Raw genomic sequence first — 21,431 nt, forward strand, 5'->3', positions numbered from 1 at the left:
ACCCAAAAGGTCTATCCTTGATCAAGACAAACTTTATATAATTTTGTATGCCTTCGTTCTTTACACCATATCAACTAAACAGAAAACAATTTGCTCATTCTGACACAAATATCTGTGCATCTACTAGGAGAACATTCATATCCCATTAAAACGAGGCTAGAATTTAACTCGTAAGTTATCACAGCCACAGTCCTCCACATAGTTTGAGAGCTTTTCAAAATAATTTATTATGTACACTTTTAACTCAATACTGCAGCACTCCACTCCAAAGGTTTGTATCACATGCGCTGAAAACCAAAGTTAAAATCCTTCGCTGCATACTAACAAAGCTATTTTGCAGGACTTATATCTGATCTCAGGAATCCACTTGTTTCTTGATCAAGCCAGACTATTCTACTCTCCATGTAACAAAGTTTATTCATAGTGAAAACAAAAGCAACGGAAGCATCAGCAGCAAACAGTATATATATATATATATATATATATATATATATATAGTCAACAAAGGAAATAAAAAGGTGTCACTTGTTTTTCTAGATGTTTAGCTTCACAACTCCTTGAGAAACTGCCTTGCAGTTGTAATTTTAGACGAAGCTCAATCTTCAGCTCTGGAATGGAATGATAATGCTTCCTAAATAAATGTTAGACAAACAACCTAAACTTTATCCAAATGCAGGGCTGTACTGTCAGGGTTCGGCAAAAACACCTACAATAACCTATCTGGGTGGCTTGTTAACCATAGCAACAAGCCATCCTCACCAGGTTTGCATAACGCGTCAAACCGTACTGCTGAGGGCAATTATACTAATTGCTCTGGCATGTGACTGGCACACACAGGGTGGTTAAAAAGCCACTGTAGTTTATTAGCCACCCTGAGATCATGCAAACCAGTTCAATATGCCTTCTGTCTAAATTCTAATGGAACAGAACATATCCTCTAACACCACGGCTAAGAGATATTTCTGGATCATATAAAAGCATGGAAAGTCTAAAACACAATACATTAATCTTTCAATGGCTTCATTCACATATCCCTACTAAAAGATACATAATTTGCTTGTATTGTATTAGTCAGAAGGCACAAACCCAATTGGAATTTATCAGGTTATAGAAAATAACAAAAGCAAAGTCAATAACTTACAGCTTTCACCAGTATATACATTAGATTGTCCTTATTTGGACAATGCCTCAGCTAAAGGGAACATTTATACAGTTAGCCGAAAATAAATCAGCATTTTCAATTTTCTGTACATCTGTAAGCATAAAAAATACATATCATGGAGTCAGGCCTTGTTTCCAGATGAGCATACAGTTAATGAACCAGCCAAAAATACACTCCTGGTTTTAGCTGCCAACTGGACATCTAGGAGCAATTCTAGGTCTATTAGCACAGCCAAGTTATATACCATCCTTAGGAAAGTAGAGTGTGACCCCATCCAGAATAGATAAATGTCATATTCCAATATCAACTAGATCCTTCACCATCAACATTATCTCCATATTAATTGGATTGAGTTTAAGCTATTTTACTATGTGCTGCCGAATTATTCTGGAGAACTATATACTTAGTGATTACATGCAACATTTGATTATTCCCAGTTAGAAAATAATAGTATTGATGCAACTATGCTCACAGCAGTTATCTACAGTGGGAACTGATATAGTGACCTGACATGTTGATACAGTTCTTCCAGTTCCTGCAGTGTTCCATCTGGCAGCAATACAACAATGTGCCTTCTCTATGGTGCCCTCCCTCTGGGAGGGGAATCAAACCATGGCTTCCTACCCACCCACCCACCCACCCCCAAAAAATAAAACATTGAGGAGTCCCCTTCCACATAAACTGCAGCACCTACCCTTCTGAAACTTTTTATGTTTCTTACATAAGGGCACCTCTAGGCTGACTGTCATTTTCAGGATAATGATTCACAAGAAACATTGGGGGATAAGTGTATCCTCTTTTAGATACCCTGAAAATGTCAAGGCTGTTCTTGCACAATCCCCACTGCAGCTAAAGTTCTGAAATTCAACAACTTCAATTCTCTCAGAAAGCTAAACTATCCTAGCAAAGAAAAGATACCTGCGGTTCCCTTTAAAAATCTTTCTCAATATATAAAGGTATTTAGCACAAAAACTCCTGCACCTATTTTTTGGACATTTGGCAGGTGTAATCCCTGCCTAAAGGGCTACTACACCTGGAAATATCATCCAATTCTGACAAACAAACAAAAATGATATTGCTGTTTTTTGATCTCCCATGATAGACAATGGGAGCCATTGAAATCTCAACTGCAGTACCAGAATTAAAGCGACCTCCAAATCTGTCCAAACATAATCAGGCCATTTTCCAATGTAAGCAATTGAGGTCCGAGCCAAATCTGGTAGCACACCCCTACTGAAAATATTATTGACGAGTGTGCTAAAGACTCTCAGAATATGGGGAACAGATGGGAGAGAAAACATATAGTAGTAACATATTTTCTATGCTCATTTAATGATTTCAAGGATCCTCCTTTTTTAAAAAAGTTGCTCCTTAAAATATGGGGAGTCTGTCACTGAAAAGTCTGGCTGAAATTGAACATATGAACATAAGTGTGATGCTGGATCAGACCAAGGGTCCATTGAGTCCATCACTCTGTTCACACAGTGGCCAAACAGCTGTCGACCAGGGACCCACAATTAGGACACGGGTGCAACAGCATCCTCACACCCATGTTCCCCAGCAACTGGTGTATATAGGCTTACTACCTCTGATACCTGAAGTAGAACATAGGCATCCGGACTAGTAGCTATTGAAAGCCTTCTCCTCCAGGAAAGGCTATCAATGTTTGGAGAAGTTCAAACAATGTTCAAACAATATTTATCTTTGGAGCAGTTTGAGAAGTTAAACACACTCTAAATGGGACCATTTGACTTGGTGGGAGAGCAAACATTTTCATTACTGAATTTTCAGAAATACAAACTGCTATGCCAATACTGCAACATATTCAGTTGTAATCTGGAGTTCATGTTATTAAAAATCAGCAATTAGCTCTTGAGTGCTCTATTTTGTCCACTGATGTAAACCATACAGTATCTGCCCATGTGACAATATTGTTCACATAAAGACAAATCAATAGGGTTTACTTTCCATGAATTTATCATTGCAAGCTCTCATTGTATTTGAGCTCAATTCAAGAGTAGCAGTAGTAGACAATACCTATTACTTGGTCCTAGTAAATGCAAGTAATAATCACAGTCACTGTGTTTGTATACATCATCAAAGTAGTACCCTACAGCTAGTTTTAGATTCCCCTCGCTCCCCATGGATCAACATAAACTGGATTTTTTTGTCAAATCAGAAGATACTTTATAGCACAAAGCAATCCTTTTAAGATTAAGTCTTATTCTCATAATGTTGTGCATTGCTAAACTGCATTACACCCATGCTTAGGGATTCAGCTTGACCCCAAATATATTTTTAAATTGCCATTCTCCTGTCAAAATAACAGGCAGATGTTTTATGTTACCATGGCATATTATCCCCTAACTTTACCTTTAAAAGACAATTTTGGCCTCCTGCATTTGGGTGGCCAGAGAGCAGATTGATCACTACTCTTCCTCCTGTGTTAGAAAAGCTGGAAGGTAGGCAATTAGCATCGAGAGCAGAGCACTTCTATAAACTGCAATTACAAAGTAGAAAAATCAAAGAGGGAAAGTATGATTTGCCTCTCTGACCTCATTTGGAAAGTATTTGACTACAGCATTTCTCTTCGTATCAATGGATGAAGTTCATCCCTCTGGCATATGCATAGACACACAGTGCAGTAAGCTCTATATTGTTTGCATTTCCCTATTTAGCATTCTTCAAAAACTACCCTCCAACATTGTATGAGCAGTGGAAAAACACAGTCTAGCTCCTTCCTATCTTTCTTCACTTACTTCATTGCCCCTTTTGTGCTCTTCGCTCATCGAATGCTATGTTTTTTACCTGCCCAAGGGTCTCTACTTCTCTTGCTCGGCTTCGTCCATTTTCTCTCGCTGCTCCTTATGCCCGGAATTCTCTTCCAGAGCATTTGTGGACCACAAGTTCAATTACAGTTGTTAAAGCTCAGCTGAAAACTTTTCATTTTTCTAAAGCTTTTAGACCTTGACTCGATCTTACTTTTACACCATTAGTTTTATTGTCCCCTATGCCTGTTTGGTGCATTCCCTTCCCTTTCGTATTGTTTTATTATGATTTTATTAGAATGTAAGCCTAGGTGGCAGGGTGTTGTTGTTTTATTGTTTTACTATGTACAGCACCATGTACATTGATGGTGCTATATACATAATTATAATTTCAACAGGTGCAAATAAAACACTATCAACAGGCTTAAATAAATAAGTTAATAATTATTTCTGGGAGAAAGAAATAACTAAAAAGATAAGTGACAATGGACATAAAGACCACTTGTAATAGTTTTTAACAAAACCTTGGGTTTATGTAGTATCAACAAACTGCAAGGCAAAAATAACTACACTTAAAATACTGAACTTTAAGGTAAATATTTTCCCTCATTTATGGAGCAATCCTGTACAGGTCTACTCAGATGTAAACCTAATGAGTTCAATGGGACTTACTCCCTGGTAAGTGGGTATAGGATTGGAGCCTATGCTGCAAACTGTTAACTCCAAGTCAGAATGATAATTTAGCACACAATTTATGTAATTGTTTCATCAACTTTATTACAAGGTGTGAATTATTCACCTACTGCATACATTTATTCCAGCCAGCATTTATAGCAATCAAATTAACATTTTTGGCTTTCAGATTATTATTTTTAAAGTGAGTATTCAAACGGTTTTATTTCCATTTGCAGTGCAAAGCTATTTCCCCACCCACTGCCCAAAGAAAAATACTTATATGCACATGGGGGCATTTAAATACTGGGAGGGGATTGGATGAATTACCAAGCTGAAGAGAAAGGAGGGCAAAGACATAAAGTATGCATTTTGCCCTGGCCCACCCCTTTCTATGATTATCTAACATATTTTAATAATAATAATAATAATAATAATAATAATAATAATAATAATAATCCAATGTCCTTATACAGCCCAGAACTATTTGACCATTTATTTTGATTAATGTAAAATCCAGTTCTCTTTAACTCACCACACACTATCAGCAAGAAATAAACTCCATCCCAGGACAGTGTGAGCCTATGCCCCCTTCTTACTGCAACCTCCCCTGCTCACTTTCTAGGACCCATAGGGATGTTTTTGACCTCCAAGTAGTGTTTTGGACTTCAGCTCCCCTCACCCTTAACCAGCATGACCAATGACCACAAATATTGGAAGTTGTAGTCCAAGACATTTGGAGGGCATCAGGATGGGGAAGGCTGCTCTGTACTATACACACACACACACACACACACACACACGTACAATACGATTAAACAAAACTCTCATATTCACATGAAAACAATAATTTTGCAACAAATTAGTTTTGTGCGATAGCCTTTGAATTTCAGAACTCCTCAATGCTTTATATCAAGTGATCTTCAGAAGATTAAAATAAAAGTTTGTTTTTATTAACTTTTAAATGCAATATAGCCTTGCCAAAAATACTAAAAAAAAATAGGGAAAGGAACATAGCTCAGTGGTACAGCACCTACTTTGTATGCAGAAGGTAATGAATTCAATTCTAGGTAGCAGGTGAGGGAAAGATCTTTGCTCTAGATGCAACAGACATACTGCTACTCAAGTAGGCAAAACCGAGCGAGGCAGACAGTCCAAAAATAGGGAGGAGATGTGGTTCAGTGATACAGCATATGCTTTGCATGCAGAAGGTCCCAGGTTCAACCCCCAATATCTCCAGGTACAGCTGGAAAAATCCCTGCCTCAAAAACCCAGAGAGTGTTGCCAGTCACTGTCAGCAATACCGAGGTAGATGGACCAATGGTCTCACTCAGTATAAACCAACTGGGAAAACCTACTTGGTCTTGGTATAAAGGCAGTTTTGTGTAGATCCCAAACAAGCTGTTTGCTGTTAAGGCGCAATATCGTACTTTCCAGAGTTACTATTATTTATTATTATATTAGTTCTTCAACATTTAACTTGCTTTTTGCTTATATCCAAGCATTTATTCTGACACTTGTGCAATCTTATTCTGAAATTCCAGTGTTAGGATACTTTTATAACTGCTTCTTAAATTACAATTGTTAATATTAATACATTAACAGATCCCCACCTCCACCCCCACTCTTTTTTTGTGAACTGGGTCCATCCCTGTTTGTAAAGCTCAGGTGCCTATTTCTGACCATAAAACATTCTATCTTCATGATTTAACTGAGGAGAATTTAAGTAGGAGTCAATTAAGATTAAATATTATCTATATAAATGTATGTGCATATTGCATGTTTTTGTGGGTTTTAATTCTTGTATATTGTTTTCAAGTGTTTTTATCTTATGTGAACCGCCCAGAGAGCTTCGGCTATGGGGCAGTATACAAATGCAATAAATTAACAACAACAACAGTTCAGAGGCCACAGAATGCTGACCATGAGAGCATCAACCAAGAAAACCATGTGGGAGGAGGCATGGAGGAGGGCACTACAGCAATGAACAGGAACACTCTGCACTGCAACATTTTTTGCAGGTCCCACTTATGCACGAGGTCCAAGATCCATTCTTTCTTCTCTACAACTATTTCTTGCATCTCGAAAAGTGAGAGTTCCATTATACATGCTACTGGAATAAGCTCTCCTTTGTAGTTTTTCTGATTTTTTTCTTTTAAAATTCTCTGTATTTTTTCATCTCAGCATCAAACTTTTATTCCATCCCCCCCTCCCTTGAATATCCTCTCTTGCGGTACTTGTATTAAAACAGATTTGAAGTATTTCATGTGTTTTAATAAGGTTTTGGCACTCAGGTTTTGCTTCTCAAGAAGCAGGAAGTGTTTTGCAATAATCCCTTCCTTTTGACAGTTTTATCGCTATGTGCTCATTATAAACCAAGTATAGGCAGGATTGCGAAATACTTTAGGATAACTATTACGAGAGATTAATGTAGTCATAACACTACGAACGAAAAAAACACATACAGAATTAACTTGCTTGTTTATGCTGAAAAATGCCATATGAAGTTAGCCGGAGTTCTTCAATAGTGTGTGCATATCTTCCTTGCTGGTTATAGAAGGCTTTAGAATCATATTTCCATATAGAATCATAGAATAGCAGAGTTGGAAGGGGCCTACAAGGCCATCGAATCCAACCCCCTGCTCAATGCAGGAATCCACCCTAAAGCATCCCTGACAGATGGGATGGTGGTGTATACATTGTAATTGAAGAGCCCTTCAGAAGGGCTGGTAATTATGTGCCAAACATGCATGTTTGGCAGAGGAATATTTCAGGCATGTGTGTGTTGTGAAGACACCATGTTTGAATGAGGCTTCCATCGTAAACACTTAACATGAACTTAAGTCTCACTGAGTTCAAGGATACTGTCAGGTTTTTTTGCTTGTTCAGTGGATACAGCTCGGACATCTGATTGTTGATGGGCAAATAATGGTCAATATTTATTGTAGACAAATGTGTGTATATCTGTTGGTCTATTCTGGATCTGCATGTGTGAACGACTAAAAAAAAATAAAAATTCTTCTTTGCTGTGGACCTAGACAGGTGAATAATAATTTGCTGATGAGGGAGCGGGTATGTGAATTAGTAATAGTTCATTAATTTGCTTTTATTGCTGCTGAATGCATGTGAGGCATGTGAATTGTGCTTCTGTAGCAGACCTCATTCTATGCCTTTTGGAACATAGGAACCTGAGTCAGACCACTGGTCCATCTAGCTCAGTATTGTCCACACTGGCTGTAGTTTCAGGTAGGAGTTTTTCCTGCTCAACCTGGAGATGTTGGGTATCGAACCTGGGACCTTCTACATGAAAAGCAGATGCTCTACCACTGGCCATCAACACATTTCTTTGTTTATCCCCACCCCTACTCCAGTACTCTGAATGCTTTCGCTCCATCCATCTCCACATGCCATCTTTCCCCCTTCCATTATATGCTTATCTGCTTTCTCTATAAAAATGCCTCCCTCTACTGCGAATACCCCAGCTTTTTGCCCCAACTCACACACCTCCAGTTCCATTCATCCATCTCCAAATTATGTCTTTATGCATGTACCACTTTTCATGCCTTCACCATCCATACTTTCCCAGACACTACAGCATCAAGTCTTATTGCTAAGAAACAAGACTGCACATACACATACAATCTATATACACACCCCTCTTGCATGAAAAATGAAGACTTAACTAATTATTCTTGAGAGTCTATGGACCCATGTCCTCAATCTTTTATATACTAAGCAACATAGTCTAGGGGGGAATTAACACTAATTTACTTCCAATCTGTTGCAGTTCGCAATCCTGAGTTTTATTATGAGAAAACAAATCCACAGATAATTGTTGCTACTCTCAGTTATCCATCATTAGGGTGGTGGGCAAGAAATCTGTATTTCAAACTTTTCTTTTCAGTATTTTGAATCTTGTTTTATTGCCTAGGTTTTCAAATCAGCTGTTGCCTGTAAAGTTTTATTTTTGCAACAACATATTAGTTCATCAGCAGATGATAAAATCCTTGAATATTCACAGGTGTAGTATTACATGTGAAAATGATGTACCTGTGGCACAGTCTCTAGAACTATGCACTCCCCATTTCACCGAGAAGTGATAAATTCCAAGGGCAATACTATTAGGCTTAGTTTCTTTTGGATAACAATATATTGGAAACTTATATCAAATACTACAAAGACATTTATTTAATAATATAAAAACATTATTTTTATTTCGATAAGATTTTTCCATATAAGGGAAGTAAAATTGTCACAATAATAATAATAATAATAATAATGCTTGAAACAAATAACAAACACTTATTGACAAGCATTTGGAAGCAAGACACAGACCCCGAAAGACCAACTTGTGTCCCTCCCGCCAACGCAACCCCAGTTTTAGCTATCTCCAGCAGGAAACTCTCTTGCTCTGAATCTTTCTGGACTGGTCATTATGAGTTTTGGGGCAAGGTGTCACCAGTACGCTGATGATTTGAATCAGGATTGGCTGTGCATGGCTTGGATGAGAGCTAATAAGTTGAAGCTCAATCCTGATAAAAAGAGATCCTTTGGGTCGGTTGTTCCCAGGTCCAGATATTGGATTGTTTGCCTGTTCTGGATGGGATTACACTACCCCTAAAAGAGCAGGTACATAGTTTGAGGTGCTCTTGGACCCATCTTTGTCACTGGAGACCCAGGTGACCTCAGTGGCCTTGAGCAGTCATTACCAACTTCAGCTGGTGTGCCAACTGGTGTGCCATTCCTGGGTAGGGACAGCCTAGCCACACTAATCCATGCACTGGTATCATCATGATTAGATTACTATAATACACTCTATATGGAGCTGCCCTTGTACCTGGTTCAGAAGCTGCAGGTAGTGCAGAATGCATCAGCTAGGGTGTTCACTGGAACATCCAACTATGCTCATATAACACCTGTGTTAAAAGAACTGCACTGGCTGCCTATTAGCTACCAAACTATGGTTAAAGTTATGCTGTTGACATAAAAGTCCTAAATAATTTGGGCCAGGATATTTAGCTGGTCACCTTCCTGTATATATACCCAAGCGACCTTTGAGATCTTCAGAGCAGGCCTTGCTGGCGGCCCCGGGACCAAAAGAATGTCACCATGTAATATCTTGAAGGCAGGCCCTCTTGGTGGCAGTGCCATCACTCTGGAAAACTCTCCCCCATGTAGCTCAGTAGGCATAAAAAAGCAGTATGTTTCAAATGTGTCCTTAAAACACACTTGCTCACCAAGGCTTTCTCTGGTTTGTAATTAATTGCAATTTTTCATATGCTGCGCAATCTTACTGTTCCCTGTGCTGTTCTGTACTGTTACTGTAGTTTTATTTTGTTTTAATAGCATATAAATGTATTTGTATTGTTATTGAAATCATTTTAATAGTATTTGGATAATGTATTTAAATGTATTTTTAATATTTATATGCTAATTGCTTAGAGATGTTTTTATATTGAGCGGTATATAAGTATTAATACGTCTGCAGAGAATTTGTTGCAAACCACTAAGAAACATTCACATTCTTTTGTCAGGCCCCCGGCTGCTCATTAAAAATGACAAAAGTGGCAAAACGCACAACACCAGAAAAGTTTGAGATTATTTTTTTTTTAAAAAATTGAACATATGTCTCTTCCAGTTGAGACAGCCACAGAAGCATCAAAAGTCCAGGAAATTGACATTTTCCATTATCTTGCATGCGATCCAGAACCTTCAGTAGTCCACCACCATCGCCTCTTCCAGAGCAAATAGCTGAACAGTGTCCACCTGCCCAGGTAAAGAGATGCCCAGTCCCATGTGGTGTTACCTGGCTCTACTTGCCAAGTAACACACATGGGGGAGAGTGCTATTCTCCCCTAAGGTTCCATGGAGACCATGGAAGAGCAGCACTTGAAACAGTTTCAATAGCAAATCTTAAGACCTGGGGACTGGTCATTTTCCATAAGAGCAGCTCTGCTGGATCAAACCAAAGGCCTACCTAATTCAGCATCCTGTTTCTCACAATGGCCAACCAGATGCCCATGTGGAGCTCACAAGCAGGGCCTGAGGGCAACAGCCTTCTCCCACTGTCATTCCCTAGCAACTAGTGTATATAGGCATGCTGTCTCTCATCTGGGAGGTGGCATATAGCCATCATGAATAGCAGCAACTGACAGCCCTATCCTCCATTAATCTGTCCAACCCCCTAAAAACAACAACAACCATAATTATCACAACCTCTCCTTGCCTTCATAAGTCACTGATGACTTTGAAAATCAGTGTATTAATTTGGCTTAGCATCAGCTGCCATGGAAGCCTGTTGTCAGGCAAAACGGTGGGATATAAATATTTTAAAAGAAATTATCTCTTGCTATATTCCACATGTTGAAAAGCTATTTTCATTGCAATCAAACGTGGGATCACAAGAAACCTCAGCGAGGAAGAGACAGAGAGAGGGTCAGAACTATACTGTTGACTCACGTGACAAATCAGTTCCTCCTAACCCCCACTTGATCTAATTTCTTTCATTGGTCCTTCCATCCCAATAGATCCCCCAAAGGGAAGCAGGAGAAGAATCCCCTCTCCTTGCATCTACTCACCCATTCACTGATGTGTATGGTAGTGTGAGAGGGAAGCTGCATTGCTTAGTTTGCATTGACAGTCAGTTTACCACTACCTCCAAACCCAGTCTAGTTCAGGGTTCAATTACCCCAAGTTTTGATAATTAACTGGACAATCAGTTCTATGGCAGTTAAGCCAACACAGCTTACTTGGCTTAGTTATATTTATTTAAAACAGTTAATATGCCTGTGATACCACATATACATCAGACAATTTGCTCAGAGGTGTATTGTCCCTGGAAAGCCTATTGGATTCATAACATTAGATTTTTACAGAGTTTTATGACATTTGCCAGTATCCATTTGCAACTGTCAGGCCACACCACCTCAAAGGTGGTCTGACCTGACTGTTGTAGTTTCTCTTTAAAAAAATATATTTACACAATGCATATTTATCTTCTCCACTCCAGAAGATCTTTGAAGGACATTCTTGCTTTCTGACTAACAACAATGTTTTACAGCTTCGTCCGGCCTCTTACCACCCACCACTATAAGAGGACAAAAATGTAGTGGTCTACTGTGCTAAAGTAATGTTGAGTAACTTTTCTCATGCTTGTTACAGGTTTCTTCCTTGAATGCAGTTCTGCTTTTGCTACCACCACAAAATATTGTGTCCAGAGAAAGGCTTCCTTCCATATTCAGAATGGTGCTCTACCAATTATCTTCAGAACACACGAATCGAATTATAGGTTTCCTTCACTTGTTTAATTTGTCAGCAAACTAGTTCTAAAACCTGCTATGCAAATCTAAACAAGCAGCTATGCAAAAACACTGTTTATGTTAGTCCAAAAGTAAACAGATTAGATGAAAATGTGGAATACAGATAGCACTGTTAGAATGTCTACCACCTGCTTTCTATAATTAGAAGTGTACTATCCTTTCCACTCTGTATTAGAGGTGACACATTGCTTAATTAATTCCATTCATAAAAACAAAACGTTTAGTTTAGCAAGTCAAAGTTCAGATGGAAGATTCAATTCTCACGTCTAAGTCAATAATGATTTGAGAAAACCAATGCTAGCTATAGTTTACAGTCAAGATTCTAGTGCTGGGATAGGGGAAGAAAAAGCATCAGTACGGTGTTCATTGAAAAATCTCATTACAGAGCAAGGCAGAGAAGAACCTTTAAAAGAATACCCTACTCCCTGAATTGTAATAAAGATGACCAAAACCAACTTGAAATATGGGCAATAGGTAGTCACGATTATCTGTCTTTTGAATAACAATAACAACAACAACAACAACAACAACAACAAACATACATCAGTTTATTCATGCAACCTCTACTGTATATTTTATTGTATCAGCTACACTGGCTGTCAGATTGTTTCCAGTGCAACTCAAGGTGTTCATGACCACCTATGAAGCCCTGAACAGTTTGGGGCAGGGGCACTCGGAGGACTGCCTCTTACCATGTCAATATTTTAAGATAAATTGCTGTGCCCCTCTTGCATGTGCGATTGCCTTCAGTGGTATGGTTGATGGCAATGCACAAGGGGGCTCTCTCAGTGGCAGTGCCCTGTATGTGGAACTACCTGCTCGAAGAGGTTAAATCATTTGTCTCTATCTGTGCTATACAAGCAATAAAGGCACTTCCCTTTGAACATCTTTGATTCTGTTGTTTAGTTTTATTTATTGACTGTTTTGTCTGCTGATGCTTTTAACTTAACGATTAATTATTTTTATATTGTGCAACCTGCTTTGAGTGACTCATTTTTTGGAGGGGGAAAGCAGGATAAAATTCTTTTAGAAATAGTAAATACAAAGAGCCTTTCGTATATAAGAAGTTCAGTCTTATGCACATATAACATCTACTTACGCAAACCAAATTAGAACGCTCAAAACCTGTTTGTTCTTGTAACAAACCCCTAAAATGTAATTGCTTTTACAATCATGATAGTTTTCTAGAAGTGATCTATTTCAGAGCACTGCTAGCCTGGAAGACACAGGCAACCACATACTGCGTGCAAATGATGAATTCTATGTGGTCAATTGAGTGGGCTGGCAGAGGAGGGATGGAGAACTCCAAAGAAAGAAAGAAAGCTGCTACAGAAGAGAAGCCACAGCAAGGAGGTCTTTACACACTGAGCTCCAGGTTTTAGGAGTCCTGGACAAAGTGCTCTCTAATGGCCCCCTCCTTTGTCAGTGGGCCCTTAATGCCCCTAGCTACACGGGGGCATTGTGAGTAATTTAAATGGTGGCTAAATTTCCAACAATGTCATCATGTAGCCTGGGAAATTATGAGAAATTAATATGACAGCTTCCAGCTGCCACGTTTTGCTGTTGCTTGCCACTGCTGCTAGGGAAGCCAGCTAGCTCAGGCACCATTTGAAGCGCCAGGCCAAGCAAAAAGTTAAGTGGGGTTCAGGGCAGGTATCACTGGGGGTCCCTGGCAGGTGCCCCAAGGATTCCAGGTGCTGATAATGGCCCAGGGTCTCTAACAGACCCCAACTGTCAAGTTAAAAAAAAGTGTAGACTTATTTACAAGGTTGCTTTTAGAGTGTATTTTATTCACTAACTATTTTTCCCCCAAAGGTACAGTTACTTTGAAACAGGGCAGACTTTGTGTAGGTAACAGAACCTTTTAAACACAATTTTTTTAAAAATTTTAAACCTTATTTCGTACTAATTGCGTACTCTAATTACAGTATAAGTTTAAACACAAGATCTGTGAACCACAAAACCATTAAACTAGCATACCATCACTGGTTCCTAGCAAGGGCGAATACCAGCACAAATTTAAAATAATGTAAAGTACTCACTACTTCAGTACTTGCTTAGTTCTTGAAAACACACGCATTTGATGATGTACTCAAGAGTTAGTTGGGATTACAAGACCTGTGAAAAAACATTTTAATTTATTTTAGCTTAGGCCTGTAGTGCTCATAATGCTATTCCCCTTTTCAACACTAAAAGCATTCAGCAATGTCAGACTGACTTTCAAACCAATTGTTTTGTTTAAGCTGACAATATAGAAATTAGTTTAAATTAAACCAGCTAGTGAAACATTTATTGCACACACAGGTACTACCAGAGAGAGCATTCTGCTAAGCACCATTAATCTATCTATCTATCTATCTATCTATCTATCTATCTATATAAATGTGGGGAGGGACAAAGATGCCTCACTCTGGGTATAAGGGACATCCAAATAGAGCTTCAATGGAAAGGAAATCTCTAATCACAGTAGCCTTAGGGCCTATTGCTTAACTTCTCTTATCATAGCTTCATTTATTCATTTGTGAACCGCCCAGAGAGCTTCGGCTATTGGGCGGTATAAAAATGTAATAAATAAATAAATAAATAAATAAAAATAGCTTGATTTGGGAATTCAATCCATTTTATCTGAGCCTGGTTGGGCTTTTTTAGTCTGTTATTCCAGTGACTATTCACCTCGCATCTCAGAATTCCAGTACAATCCCCCCTTCCAAGCATTCCTTCTTCCCTGAGCTATGGGCTCAAACCTCCTCAGCCAGCCATACTACTAAAATCCTTACTTTATCACCCATTGCATTGCCTTGGAAGTTCTTTTTTATTCTTCAGGGTTTCTCAGAACGGAGTTCCAGGTACTCCGCAAATTACACCTGAGAAGTACAGACAATGGTACTGGGTGCAGAATTCCACATCCGGAAAAATCTCATCTTTCTGTTTTAAAGCTAGTTTCTAACCTTTAAGGCTATAGAGATAGGCTTGAAAGAGGATGGGGAATGCCTATTGAAAATCTAGAAGCCAGAGAGAACAATGAACAAGATTTTTTTTTAACAAGAGGTACACTTTCACTGTTGTGCATAATGCTTTGGCTGTCCACTGACTAGCAGAAATGGATAACATGCACAAACAAATATATGAAAAATTGCTTAGTTTTCTAATTAATAAAAGACACAGAATCCAGCTTTTCTTGACAAGAGTATGGGTATTAGAAGGTAGAAATTTTCTGTATAGGTGCAGAGAATACTCAGCTGTGCATTATTGGAAGGTAGGCAGACACAGTCCTTTCCAAGATTACATTTTTGCTTAAATCTGGTGTTTTCATTGAAGTTTGAGGCAGAAGCCTGGCACAGAATGCAGAACAGAATAATTTAGAACTATCCACCAAAACAAGCTTGATTAAGTTCAATGCACTGTAAGGATCAGGATGCATATCCTAGGCTTCCTACACCAAATCCACCCAAATATGAATCATGCATACTAAACGGATGTATCAACATGTGTTGTTAAAAAGAGTAAATATTTGGTTTAGGTGACAGAAAAAGCAAGAGAATGGTTAATCACTCCAGTTTGTGTACAAGTAACAAACATGCTTATACATACTGGGTTGTATCTGATTGTTCCCTTCTGCTGATAGAAGGCTGTTTGATTCAGCAGAGACTTCTGTGAGTGGAAATGGGGGTGGGAGAGGCAATTTTTGCTGCTTGATACAACCCTACACCACCCAAAATCTTTTCCAGAGGGTTGAGGGATCCTTTGGAACAGCATGGGCTGTGGCAGAGGGGGGCTCTAGAACAGTGAATTTATGAAAGTCAATGAACCTTCCATCAATGGAAGGATATTTACAGATGGATGGAACCCATCACACATCTACACCCTAAATATTTCAAGAATGTCTCAATAAACTTTTTAAACTTTCAGAATTCAAACAAATGCATTTTGCTGAATATAGTATTAATGAAATCTACTCTTGGATTATAATCATGCTCCTAACTTAAAATGTATGTAGAATGAAAAACTTATTCTTAAGACATCAAGTTGTTACCAAGCATTATAGATGTTTTTTATTCACAATTCAACAGGAACAATTTAGTCTGAATAATCATTGCTGTCAAGAATTAGTCAATAACTCACATTTTTGTCCAAGGATAAAAATCTTGCTGCTCTTAAGCTTGCTTAATGGAGCAATCCTGTGTCCCCTAGACCATCTGGAGGCAGATAGGATTGTGTGGTTTCCTTGATCCAAGGTGAGAGCCAGGAAAGCGTGCTCTCCACCACCTCAGTGTGGTTCTCTCAGAGCTGGCTACCTCTCTGTATTCACAAAACGGAATGTGGAGATGGGGAAAAGGAGGTGTTCAGGGGGGGGGGCAGGGATAAGAGGAGACCCCAGCAGCAGTTATATGCTGTGGCCACCTCCCCTCCCTGAAGCCTCGCTAGACAGGCGAAAACGCCTGTCTAGCTTGACTGCAATTCAGAGGCTTATGTGTACCCAGGGCACATCCCATAGGATTGCACCCTATATTGTTTTTATTTCTAACAGCTGAAATAACTACTAGTTTTGACAGAAATCAGTCAACACATGTATAATTACACCCATATAGTAAAAACAAGACATTGGCTTGCATCTTCTCTCTCACTCACACACACACTTTATACATAGGCTGCAATTTACATTTATTGTATATTACTGCAGGGCAAGAGCCTTTTGAACCACCCTGTCTAAACAAACAAAGATGGAGCAGAAAGTGCTTTGCATTTCAATTTGAAGGCCTTAAGCAACCCTCTAACATAACTTCAACACATATCTAATGTCTAAATACCTAGGGTGCAATTCCTCCACACAGTTTGGTTGCTTGGATCCTAACGACTTCTATAGTCATGCCGATAAGGCACTCCCCCCCCCCCCCATTAGTCTCCAAGAAGGATAAACAGGCTGGAAGATACAATCCAGGTGGGCATTTTTCTTACGACTCAGAAGGCCGCTCCACAGAATAAGCCCAGCGGTGAAGAAAGGGCCCAGAACAGAAAAGGCTCTGGGCTTCCAGCCTCTGGTGAAGCGAAAGCATCAATATGCCTTCCTATCCAGAAGAGCTGACCCTACCACACTCAGCAGGTCAACTGACAAAAGGTCCCAATTCTAATAATTCTATTTCTTCTTACTTGGAAATTCCACTTGCTCACAGTGGAAACCACAGCAACATTAGCATATCACTGTAAAAAGTGCGGGGGTGAGGAACGTAAAGTTGACAGTCGCTTCTCCCCCCTCTCCTCCCCCCCTTTTTGCTTTGTTTTTGTTCTGAACATCAGCAAGAGGAGCAGCTATGGTGAACGCTTGCTGACCCACGACTTTCTGACGTTTCCTTGGGTCTTAACGATTGGGGATTGTTTGCTAATGAACCAATATGGCTACCTCTAATTTTAGTCTACTTTTTCTGTTATCTCAGGGACCTAAGGGCTATGAGCATTTAAAGAAAAGGGAAAGAAAAGAAAAGACAGGCTCCAGCCCTGGGTCAAGGGAAGCGCTGCTTCCACCGGCTGAAGCTGAACAGCGGAGAAACTACTTAGCCAAGTCTAGAAGCTCCCCTCATCTCCTCCAGCCAGAGAGGGGGCGAGGGAAGTCTGTCAGGGCGGATGGTTCCCCTCCGAGAGCACCCAGCCACCCGACCAGCCCCCGCCCTGATACAAACATAAAACGTTCCCAGACACGAGCACATTCCTTCTCCCTCCCACAGCAGGCTCCTCTACCGCCCCACGTCAGCCGCGGAGAGGCCCCGACCCCCCACAGGCGGTAGAAACAAAGCCACTCACTGTGTGTCCCGTGCAGAAACAGCGCGCGAAACCCAGCAGCAGCGATACCTTGCCGACTCCAAGTCGCTCTCTTGCTATGGAGGTACGAGGAGGATTTGGCCAGGAGAGGCGACGGCGTCGGGCCAATCGCAACTCTGCCTGGAACCAAAGGGGCGGGCTGCGGGTGCTCTCTGAGCGGCGGCCGAGGCAACGACGCGCCCGGAGCTTTTGAAAGGTGCGTGGCGCGGGCGCCCTCTTCCTTTGTGGTGCGTGTGGGCCGCCGGGGAGGCGAGCAGCAGGCGACGGCTGAGAGGGGCGTTGGTCTTGGGAGGGAGCCTGTTGTCGTGTCGCAAGCACGAAGCAGAGGCTCAGGAGTCAGGTATTTCTCAATGGTTTTCTGGCTCGAGGAAGACGGGTAGAGGGTAAAACACGTGCGTGGTGTAAGCCCGACGCAAATGGACCTTGGGGGCGTGCACTGGGCTTCTTCCCTTGCCAATTCGATGTCAGTTGGGAGTGACTCACATTCTCTTAGGGTCTGTTCACTCTTTTGCGTGGTCTGCTTTGCGTCGGAGTTCCGGTCTGTATAGGAATGGGACGCACCTATCTCTTGCACTGCCGCGCCTTCTGTGCTCCCATTGTAATAACTCCTGGCAAAATGGGCAGGAGCGGAACAAACCAGAAATAGGGAAAACAAGCCACGATTTCTTTGCTAGCTGTCTGCAAGTCAATTCATGGCTAAAGCAACAAACCTGGAGGAGACGGCTATCAATGGCTATTAGTCCTGATGGCTATGTGCTGCTTCTAGTATCAGAGGCAGTAAGCCAGTATACAACCGTTGCTGGGGAGCATGGGTGGGAGGGTGCTATTGCACCTGTTCCCTGCTTGTTGGTTCCTGGTCGGCAGCTGGTTGGCCACTGTGTGAACAGAGTGCTGGACTGAATGGCTCCTTGGTCTGATCCAGTATGGCTCTTCTTATGTTCACGGTTAATATAAGAAATAATAATGATGATGATAATAATAATAATAATTTATTTCTTACCTGCCTCTCCATTTTGATCAGGGCGGGGAACAACAATCGCTTAGTGTTACATGCAAATGTGGGCATTATGTGGCCTCTGGTCTTTTGCTGTACTGCATTTGTTAAAAGGGAATATAATGTACCACCTCATCTAGTTAGGGAAATGAGTACGAAGAATGTAAAAAAGCCTTAATATATTTTCAAAACTGCCGTGGAAATTGTATATAACAGTAACATACCCTGGGTTTCAAATAGGCATTTAAAACATAAGCTTCTATTCTTTTAAAATATTTGGTAGTGGCATACAAAAGAATAAAAGCAATATGATAACAGTAAATGGGCAGAGAATAGGTTTGTCTAAGTAAACTTAGGAATTATTTTTCACAATAAAGACAAATATATTGATATTTCAAAATTTTAGGGATTCAGTACCCTGACAGTTCTCCTTTGCTTTTAACTTCAGTTGTTTAGATTATCTGCCTTAACTTCCTTAATTAAATGGGCACAGGGGTGCCCTTTAGTTAAGGTGAGTCACAGAAGAAAAGGTCCTGCAATTATAAGGCTCAAAATTCTATGCTTATAAAAATGACACCTGTAGAGCAACATGAGATGGCTTTACCTCTGGTCTTAAGCTGGCAGGTTTTTTTCATCATCGAATTGATTATATGTGTCCTTTTTAAACCTTCCCTTTTGCCTTCATAGTCATAATTTTCAGCTTTTTAGGGCAACCTAAACAGAGGTGCCCATTCCTAATTTTAAAAAAAGAAGACATGCAGTTTTACATTATTGTCACAGGTATAGCCTCTCTTGTTTCTTTTAATATGATGTTGCATCTCAACACAAACCTCTCAGTGGTACACAATAATTAACACATATTATTCTGCTCTAAGTGAAAAGCTTCTGGACTGTCTTGGAGCTCAATAACTCTGAAGCTGTCTTCCAGTCTGCTCGCTGCAGTTAAAACCCAAATATTTTATATATGAAGCACAATGAATGCTCACTGAACACTTTAAACATTTTTGGAAATTTTAAGGCCTGTTTGGAGTGGAGATCACTTCAGCCACTTTCCCCTACTTCTACTTGGCTGCTGTGTGTCTTTCTCTTTCTCATGGTATCATAAGGACATAAGAAGAGCCATGCTGGATCAGACCAAGGGTCCATTCATTCCAGCACTCTATTCACACTGTGGCCAATCAGCTGTCAACCAGAAACTCACAAGCAGGACTTGGTGCAACAGCACTGTCCCACCCATGTTCCCCAGCAACTGTTGAATATAGGCTTTCCTGCCTCTGATACTGGAGGTAGCATATAGCCATCAGGACTAGTAGCCATTGATAGCCTTCTCCAAATGTAATACCTGAATAGGGAAAGCCCACAACCCCGAACACTCAATCACCTGAAAGGGCTGCACAAGTATGAAGGGGCAGCGTGGCCACACCTGTGTTTCCATCCCTGAGGTCATGTGGTTCCTTGGTCCTTCTCCACTGATGTCCACACTCTAAGCATGAACATCTACATAGACTTTCAAGAGGGCTGGAAACCTGTGTGACCAAGGTTCCAGCTCACACCAAGCCACTGCTCCCTGTGCCCATTGAGTCCCTTCATATTGTTGTTCTTAAATATTCCTTTGCAAGTAATACTTTGATCACAAAATAGTAATGGGGAGGGGCAGCCTGAGTGAATTACTGAGAAAGAAAGCCCCACTGAGTTCAGTGAAGCAGGGCTTACTCACAAGTGAATGTGGGCAGCCAGCAAGGCTGCAGCAGCCTGGTCAGGGAAGACAGTCCCCTGATTGGGTTCCTTCCTGATAAGAGCCCAATGAAGTGGAACAGCAGGCAGAGAACAGTTGATGGTGCCCAAGGTTATGGAGAGATTCCTCACACAAATTGGAGGGTGAAGTGCCTGGGGAGCTTCCATTCCTCCTTGGATTTTCTGAAGTATTTTCCTTCTCCTTTCTCCCAAGCTCCAGCCAATGTGGTCCACCTGTTTATGTATTGCCCGTTGTAACAAAATTGCAGCCAATCCTGTCATAAAAAAGATGCACTGGTTCAATGGTGCTTAATCCCAAGTAAGCTTGTACTGCTTCTTGAATCATGCCTTAATTGTGTAATGTGCAGATGAATGACAAAAATGTCCATTAGAAATAAGTGGAGCTATAGAAAGGTGTTTGTGCTAGGGGGAGGGGGAGGCGGATAACATTAAATCAGGCTTCCATAGCATGGTGTCCTGACCATTGGCCATGCTGGCTGAAGCTGATAAGAGCTGAAGTCTCAAATAAGAAAGTAAGTATTGTATTTTATTGTTCTGTATGAATTTTAGTAGTAAGTTAATGTGGCTCTCATATGGTTTTTCTGGGCAAAGTGGCTCCAACTTGAAAAATAGTTTATTTATTTATTTATTTATTTATTTATTACATTTTTATACCGCCCAATAGCCGAAGCTCTCTTAGTGAATAGTGAAGATGATTGGCCTATATGATTAAAATGGCAATAGTTAGGGAAGGGAGACAGCAGAATAATAGGTTTCTAGAAAAATAGTCTGTGTTATTTTAGAATAACAGTTCACTTTACTGTAAATCATGATATATAAATGGGCATAATTTAATCAATTTAGGGCACAATCTATGCATGTTTAGAGAGAAAAAAGTCCTGCAACTCTGGGATCAGCCAGCCAGCCATGCCCACAACATTGGACCTGTAGGACTCTTTTCTAAACAT

General features: G+C 40.3%; 1 protein-coding gene across 3 annotated transcripts in view; it reads right to left on the reverse strand.

The window, feature by feature from the left end:
* Positions 1–17,755, reverse strand: part of TNFAIP8 (TNF alpha induced protein 8) — a 50,586-nt gene extending 32,831 nt beyond the window's left edge. The window contains exons 1-3 of one of the 3 annotated variants that reach the window (XM_063128605.1): positions 17,070–17,130; positions 14,699–14,785; positions 13,964–14,039 (exon numbers count right to left, since the gene is read on the reverse strand). In XM_063128605.1, coding sequence (XP_062984675.1) covers position 13,964 — 1 coding nt within the window. In that variant the 5' untranslated portion in view covers positions 13,965–14,039; positions 14,699–14,785; positions 17,070–17,130. Of the gene's footprint in view, positions 1–13,963; positions 14,040–14,698; positions 14,804–17,069; positions 17,131–17,717 lie in introns of those variants that run through there. The other 2 variants (XM_063128606.1, XM_063128607.1) reach the window with 2 other exon arrangements.
* Positions 17,756–21,431: the final 3,676 nt, after the last annotated feature.

The sequence above is a fragment of the Elgaria multicarinata genome, chromosome 6, assembly GCF_023053635.1.
Source record: "Elgaria multicarinata webbii isolate HBS135686 ecotype San Diego chromosome 6, rElgMul1.1.pri, whole genome shotgun sequence".
In the NCBI taxonomy this organism is placed as follows: Eukaryota; Metazoa; Chordata; class Lepidosauria; order Squamata; family Anguidae; genus Elgaria; species Elgaria multicarinata.